Source organism: Rhagoletis zephyria, unplaced genomic scaffold (assembly GCF_001687245.7).
Source record: "Rhagoletis zephyria isolate East Lansing unplaced genomic scaffold, Rhagoletis_zephyria_1.1 Rzeph_scaffold_01000, whole genome shotgun sequence".
In the NCBI taxonomy this organism is placed as follows: domain Eukaryota; kingdom Metazoa; phylum Arthropoda; class Insecta; order Diptera; family Tephritidae; genus Rhagoletis; species Rhagoletis zephyria.
Window position 1 is genome coordinate 41,798 of NW_016158084.1, and position 7,891 is coordinate 49,688.

A 7,891-nucleotide genomic window follows, 5' to 3' on the forward strand; every position below is an offset into this window, starting at 1 on the left:
GAAGTAACTTTAGTAACTTTTCCTTTAAAACAACAACCGTAACTGTAAGAAGTAATGTATATCCACGGGTCTACGTAGCCCGAACGACATGGATTTGCTTTATCTGGCCAGGGCCCGGCCACTTTAGTAGCTTGAGTACGCAAAATGTGTGTCTGCGATCATTTCAATCAATTTTAAGATAGCAACACTGCTGCAGCACTAGAATGATTGAATGTTATTACAAAAAAAAAAAAATAAAAAAATAAACATAATTTGCAAACAATATCATTTTGAATTTCGTTTCTAATTAATTGAACGCTGGTGTAAATTACAAACCTAATTTATCCTTAGAGTAATTTTTCACGCTGTGAAAATGAACGGCTTTTTGGATTGAACAAAATATTTTGATCTGATTTATTGATAATCGTTGAGTATTTGTCATTTGTTTTTCTTCACATTTATTATATATTTCAGGTATGTTGTGGTGGTATTTGCCTAGACATTTGTTGCACTTTCCACGTTTGGCGGATTGTTGGTTTGCGCTAATGACATAATAAATATTGTACACGTTTATTTGTGCTGGCTCCAGTGCTCTGTGTTCCTCCCAAAACCCAATGAAAGTTGAAAGTTTCTCTGTTATATGAGAATAGGGTGCTTTATGACCCTAAGGTCCAATTGGTAACAATAGCCAATAAATGTTTCAATTACAATTTAAAATTCCATGGTAGAAAATATTAGCTTTTTAGCAGAAAAAAATAAAGTAAAAAAATGGATTGATCGGACCCAAGGCGAGTGGGAAAATCGGATTCAAAATTTAAGAAGGGTCCATTTTGACCCTAAGTATTAATTCGGGTTAAGTTTACTTGTTTCGGCGTTTTTTGTGTGATTCCAAAACTTGTGATTTTCCCTACATTGCTATCTATTAGCAAACAAAATGGATTTTTCAAAAATTTGTTGGCACTTTGAATCAATTGTGCCCCCAAAAAACCAAAGTTGTTCTTATTAACGCTTACCTCTACAGTTTATAGGTTTCGTCTTAAAAATTATCCGTTTAAAATTTTATGCAAACAATTTTTTTTTTTCATATATTCTTGGTAAATAAAAAATAAATAAATACATACATACAGTTACTCACAGAAGTATTCGTTGTTTAGTTTTTTCACGATATTCAATATGTCTTTCATTATAAATGTTTTTCGTTACTTTTTATTTGAAATATAGCTGTGTACAACCAAAATATCGTGAAAATAAACAAAATTAATACTTCTGTGGGTAACTGTATGTATGTATAAATTAAGTGCCGTTTTCTGATGTAGGTTTTAAAATTAATTTAAACACATTTTTTTTTAACAGAAATTTGTGTTTTAAGGGCAGATAAATTTTAAAACCTACTTGAGAAAACGACCCTAAGTCTTTTAAAGATAGTCGTTATCGATGCTAGAACAATTATGAGATGAGTTGATTTTCTTAGTACGTACATATACATTTATTTAATAATTCCGTAATGGCCAATATATATAAATCCAATAAGTTCTATGCGTGCTTAAATAATCAGTAAAATAAGTTGGCATAAGGATTCGAATTGTTAATAGGCCGCGCTTGTGGTTGCTGTTGTCCATTTGTGTAGCTCCAGCTAGCTTGTGATGAATTTGAGCTCCACGAACTTCCGCCAGCCAGTGGTGCTAGTGGCGTACCGTAACTGGAACTAGCACCATAACTACCAGGAGGCAATTGGCCTCCGTTTCCCACGGGTGCAAAGCCTGAGTAACCAGAGTTTGAATTGTTGCGAGCAGCAGCTGTTGGTCCACTGCTAAAAAAGCCGCTTTGATTATTATTCCCAGCTACAAATGTACTGCCCGGGAGAGGTGAATTCCAATTGGCATATGAGTTGACACCACCGCGTCCACTAGTACCATTGCTAGCAACACCGTTCCAGTTTGTATTAATATTCGGTTTAATAGGCGCAGTCCAACCCGCATTGCGTGGTGGTGTTGATGTATTAGCAGGAGAATACCAATTGCCAGCATTCTGTCCACCTGTTGTAGAATTATAGGCGGCGGGACGCCCAATATTCCAAGTACTGGCTGCTGAGGGATTTCTTTGCCAGCCATTGTTTCCGAAGGGCTGACGCGTTGTAGGAACATTTTGTGTTGACGAGTTATTGCCAACCGGTCCCAAGTAATTGGGCTGTGGCGCTCTCCAACCGAATCCATAATTACTAACTGTTGCCAATGAGTTGTTTCGATTCGGTTGTTTAGCTATTGCGAAATTTGGACGATTTCCAAAACCAGGCACTTGGATAAACGGATGTGATTGGTTATTATTTAACCAAACTCTTTCGCCTTCTGATTGATAAGCTGCACCACTCACAAGTCGGCGAGTACCATTACCTTGTTGCCATTGCGGTTGTTGTTGCTGTTGTGGTTTTTGCGGAGCACTATTATTTGCTAGGAGCCAGCTCCAGCCACCATTAGATTGCCAATTAGGTTGCTGATTTTGTGTTGATGATCGCGTCGTCTGAAGTTTTTGCTGCCAATGGTTATTGTAGGAAGTGGCATTTGGACGTGCAGGAGACCAACCGCGGCCAGCTTGCGGCAGACTGTTTATTTGCTGAACCAAGCAAACGCTTAAGAATCCTAGAGGAAATGAAAAGTGTAAAATTTTTTATAACTCTTGATATCGGAGTTTGTGAAGATGTTTGCGATGCAAGGACCGAACATAACAGTTATTGATGAAAATTGTCATGGAAAAGTTCACTATGAAGAAAATGTTCTACAACTAAATGATACATACTAATCGATTTCTTTTTTCACCGAGACTCAAACTTTAAAATAAATTTTTTATTTGCAATTTTTATGCAATATTAAAAAAATAATTATTTTTGATTTTTATATTATAAATCCAAAATAACAAATATTTTTGGTTTTTATATTATATGTCTTAGATAACAGTTATTGAAGACTTTTATTTACAAAAGTCCTCAATAAAAATCAGTCAGTGACTTTTACTTTTACAAGTTATCAATATAAATCTGTCATCGATTTTCATTTTTTAAATCTTTCGTATAAAAGTCATTAACATTTTTCGCTGTTAAGAAGATGTTGGGAAAGAAAAGTTTACTACGACTTACACATATGACCTTTATAAGTATGATATCAAAAATAAAGGTCAGTGACTGATTTATGTTTATGACTTTTACAAATAAAAGTCTTCGATAACTGCTATCTAACACATATAACTTAAAAATCAAAAATAACTGTTATTTGCAGATTATTTAGATAAAAATCAAAAATAATTATTATTTTGGATTTATAAAATAAAAGTCAGAAATAACGGCTACTTTAGAACTAGTTAAATAAAAGTAAAATAATAATTGTTAAACAGCGATTGTTTTAATAAAAGTTACGGTCCCTGTTGCGATGTGTTATATTCCGAAATGATCAAGTGGATTCTATGTATCATATGTATTTGTAAATATGTACATTAAGGTGAGCGAATTTGTATGTGTATGCGTAATTCCAAGCAAATTTTCCGAAGAAACCATGGGTCTAAAATCAATTTTGAATTTTCCGAACTGCGAAAATAGGTTTCTTACCATTTTGCTGTAATGTTATGAAGAAGTGCTAAAATTTTGTATAAAAACATGCTATAAGAGTTTTTTGGTATAAGAATCCATCTCGGCACTTTTATTTTCTGTTTTCTTCGAAACCTATTTTCGCAATTTGGCAACTCCAAATTGATTTTATACCCAAGGTTTCTTCGGAAAATTTGCTTAGAATTATACGCAGGATCCTAGGATGCTATACGCGCATAGTCAGAAAATTTGACCCGCCTTAATGTATATATGTACATTAGAGTGCATCACCAAAAAAAATTTGCAGGTTTTCCACCGGAATTAAAAAAAATGTATTATACTTTAAGACTTCCGTCAAAATATTTAGGAAAAAGGTTAAGATTTACGTGAGCTAGACTGATATGAAAAAAAAAATCAAAAAAATATTTTTATTTTGATTCCGGTGATAAAATTTTACGACAATTTGACGCATACCTTTTAAATTTAGACTCTTGCACTATCTGGAACCGATTTGAAAAAAAAAAAATCTAAACATATTTTTATTTTGATTCCGGTGATGAAATTTTCCAACATTTTGACGAAGACCTTTTAAGTTTAAACTCTTCCACTATCTGAGGTGATTAAAAAAATATATTTTTAAAAATAATTTTATTTATAGAATACTTGAGTTTTGGAGACAGTTTCAAAAAGGTTCTGTCTTAAAAATGATACATTTTATAACTCCGTTGAAAAAAAAGTATTGTTTTTTTTTTGTATTGAGAGTGAAGCACTCTTGTGTACATACATATATATATCTATTATTTTGATTTTGTATGTTTATTACTTTCACTGGACATTCCTCTTTCCCTACAACGGTCAATGCGAAAATATTCTTCTGCCAGCGCTTCTACAGCTCCAACGAATTAAAATCTTAACAAACACACACACACAGTGCTAGACCGGTCGAATAAGTTTGATAGTTCAACACTGTCTCGAAATAAAATTTGGTAGGCCTGAGGGTAGTTCGCTCTAAAACACATCCTACTTCTAACCTGCCGGAAGCACTAATAAACAAAGGCGACCAACTTCGAGAAAAAAACCGGAAAAAAGTCGGAAGAAATGCATCAAACGTTTGGCCTTCCTATTACTTCTAACTCTGCTAAACTAAGACTACTAAGCTATGATAAATTGAATGAAATAATAAAAAAAAATCCCTTTTTTGGATCTGATTTTAAAATATTTCATAAATAATGCTAATGTTTTCACTTAACTAATTTTATTAAATTTTATATTTACCCACAAAAATTATTATATTCCTTGAATGCTTCATTTTTGTTAACTTTCTAGAATTTCGTTAAAAAAAATATAACGTTCTCTCACAAAACACAAACTCAATTCTATTGCGTACGGGATGCAGTTAATTACTAAAAAGTAAGTGGCCGAGTCTTTTTTATTTTTGATAATTTTTTAGAAGGCAATGTGTTTACACACGTACTAGTAGTATCTATGCATTCCAGAACCCTGCCGGAAAATCCATTAGTACGAATTAACGAATTCCAGAACCTTGCAAAAATATGGTAAATTCGTTAAAAAAATTAGTTACCGGTTTATGGAGCTAAGTAAAAATCACTACCGCAATAGAGTTACTTAGCTTTATACCTCTATTATTATTATTATTATTATTGTTTGTAGGGAATATGGAGATCACCAACCACACATCAAGTTTAAATAGCAGAACACCTTACATTTTATAAACAAAAAAAAAAATGAACATATTCACGAAACTATGACCAAAATATAGTAAAACTGCGTATTTAGTTGTCCACTGTGGTGTTTGAATTTTTAAAATTTCAAAAATATGTTCAATTTAAGAAGTTTGTAAAAGAAATGTGTGTACCAAATAAAAGAGAAAATTCTGTAGAATTAAAACAGATTAAATTCTTTGGTGCAAAATGACGAATGGGTATGGAAAATGTCCTTTCAAAATTTTGTCCTTGAATATCTTTGAAAATTTTGCAATATTTATTAATTTGAAGTTTACACGCGAACACATCCTCGAATTTACTAGTTAAAAAAAATAAAATAAAATTAATTAAAAGCGCATTTTCAATACCTATTCATCCTTGTAAACCAAAAAACTATAATGAATTTATATTCTACATCTATTTGCTATCTGGTTGCAGAACCTCCCTAATGACATCAAATTAAAGATTAAAGGGGTGATATCTCTTTTATGGTTTGAGCAAAAACGAGTTAAAATGTCCCACTCGTCGCGTTTTTCTATCAGAATTAAAAAATTTATTATATTTTAAGACTTCCGTCAAAATATTGCAAAAAATATTAAGATTTACGTAAGAATTATCTTTTTGAAAATAACTTAAGAATCTAATTTTGTTGATTATCAAGGGAATTTTTGAAAAATTTGTATGCAGCCTCTTTAAACTTAAACTCTTCCACCATTTGGGGGAAGTTTTTGGTAAAAATAGTTTTTAAAATTAATTTTATCTATAAATAACTCGATTACTTGTAGGTCCAGCTCATCATTGCCCCTAGGGGCAAGAGCTTACGAGAAGCCATTAGGGAGGTTCTGCAACCAGATAGCAAATAGATGTAGAATATAAATTCATTATATATTCTACATCCTGCTCTAGTAAAACACGTTGACCAAAAAAAAGTTTTTTATTAAAAGCACGTCTCAATAGCACAGAGTTTCCCTGCAGGGTAGTCATAAGTAATTTTAAAATGTTTGCTGGTTCCTTATCTCTCAGTGTCGCCTGTCTTTTCTGTTTTATAATTACACCGTGCGACAAAAGCAAAATGATTTTGAAACACATGAAGCAGTCAATATACTCAAGAAACTGTGGGCCAAATATAGTAAAACTGCGTTTTTAGTTTTTCTCTCTTACGTCAGGATTTTGGTTACAAGGACTTTGTAGTTTCAAAGATATGCTAAATCGCAAAAAACAAAGTTTATATTTCTTCCATTCATTCCAATATAGAGAAACAGTATGGGCACTAAATGAAAGAGAAAATTCTGTGGAATTAAAAAAAAAATAAAATTTTTTGGTTCACAAGGACGAATAGGTATTGTAAATGTCCTTTTAATTAGTTTTCTTTTTTTAAGCGAATAAAGTTAGAATGACGAAATTCTAGGATGTGGTCGAGTGCATATAAGTCCTTAATATATAATTTTTTCGAATATAATTATTGTAAAATTTGAAGGAAATTCAATTATACAATGTGAAAAAGACATTTTCAATACCTAGTCGTCCTGGATTGTTTTAATAATTTTTTGAAGTATGTAATTATATTTTTAAAATTTGAAAGTCCTTCAAAAAAAAAAATCCTGATGTCAGAGAGTAAAACTAAAAACGAAGTTTTACTATATTTGGCTCATGGTTTCGCGAATATATAAATTTTTGTGCGTAAAATTGACTGTCGCACGGTGTTATACATATATGTATGTATGTAAGTTATTTTTCTGGATGCTCAACAGTATTTATGTTGAAGTAAAACGTGTGTGTACTACATATTTGCCCATCCAAAGTATATTTTTTCGAACGCCCTGCTCCTACAGTCCCATGGAGCACACTAAGTATAAAAACATACATAAATAAGTAATTAAAAAAAAACCTTAATTCTGAAGGGTTTCTTTTATTTCAGTAAAATCTAAAGCTTAATGTTATTTCCGGAAGTCAACTTAATCTCGTATCTCACAGTTTTTTATTAATAAAATAAATATTTTTATTGTTTATTCTATGTGTCACAACCATGTTTTCGTGGAACGCTTAATTCTTTAGAGGATTAGTTATTCAAGTTTTGTGGGTAAATATTAAGCATACATGTGTACAAGTATATGTATGTTGATATCTCGCTTTTTTGTAGAAAAATACTCATAAATAGTATTAAGCATTTGAGCTTAACAAACAGATGATGGAGAAATTTAATCATGCAAATGCAACATTATTTTGAAAAAATGGGCGTATTATATACTAAAAGTGTTTAGCACTGTCAGACATGCTAAGTGATTATATTTCCCCAATAATATTTTATACGAATATGCATACATATATATAACGGGTGATTTTTTTGAGGTTAGGATTTTCATGCATTAGTATTTGACAGATCACGTGGGATTTCAGACATGGTGTCAAAGAGAAAGATGCTCAGTATGCTTTGACATTTCATCATGAATAGACTTACTAACGAGCAACGCTTGCAAATCATTGAATTTTATTACCAAAATCAGTGTTCGGTTCGCTTTACGTCCGATTTATGGTCTACATAATCGACCAAGTGAGCAAACAATTAATGCGATTGTGACCAAGTTTCGCACTCAGTTTACTTTATTGGACATTA

At 31.9% G+C, this 7,891-nt stretch overlaps 1 protein-coding gene across 2 annotated transcripts; it reads right to left on the bottom strand.

Annotated features, from left to right (window-relative positions):
- Window positions 1–367: 367 nt before the first annotated feature.
- LOC108362389 (uncharacterized transmembrane protein DDB_G0289901-like) lies at window positions 368–5,192 on the bottom strand. Of its 2 annotated transcripts, XM_017615326.1 has the most exons (3): window positions 5,028–5,192; window positions 4,829–4,956; window positions 368–2,615 (listed from the first exon to the last, which is right to left on the bottom strand). In XM_017615326.1, exons 2-3 carry the CDS (start codon window positions 4,860–4,862, stop codon window positions 1,531–1,533), a joined length of 1,119 nt encoding a protein of 372 aa, XP_017470815.1. In that variant the 5' UTR covers window positions 4,863–4,956; window positions 5,028–5,192; the 3' UTR covers window positions 368–1,530. The 2 variants fall into 2 exon arrangements, with proteins under 2 accessions (XP_017470815.1, XP_017470814.1); XM_017615325.1 differs by having other exon boundaries at window positions 4,829–5,192.
- Between the last annotated feature and the right edge of the window lie 2,699 nt (window positions 5,193–7,891).

Excerpts from the sequence above, each read along its gene's own strand:
- LOC108362389 (XM_017615326.1), bottom strand. The coding sequence starts at position 4,862 with ATGAAGCATTCAAGGAATATAATAATTTTTGTGG. Across the intron at positions 2,616-4,828 it reads GAATATAATAATTTTTGTGG|GATTCTTAAGCGTTTGCTTG; the intron begins GTAAATATAAAA and ends CATTTCCTCTAG.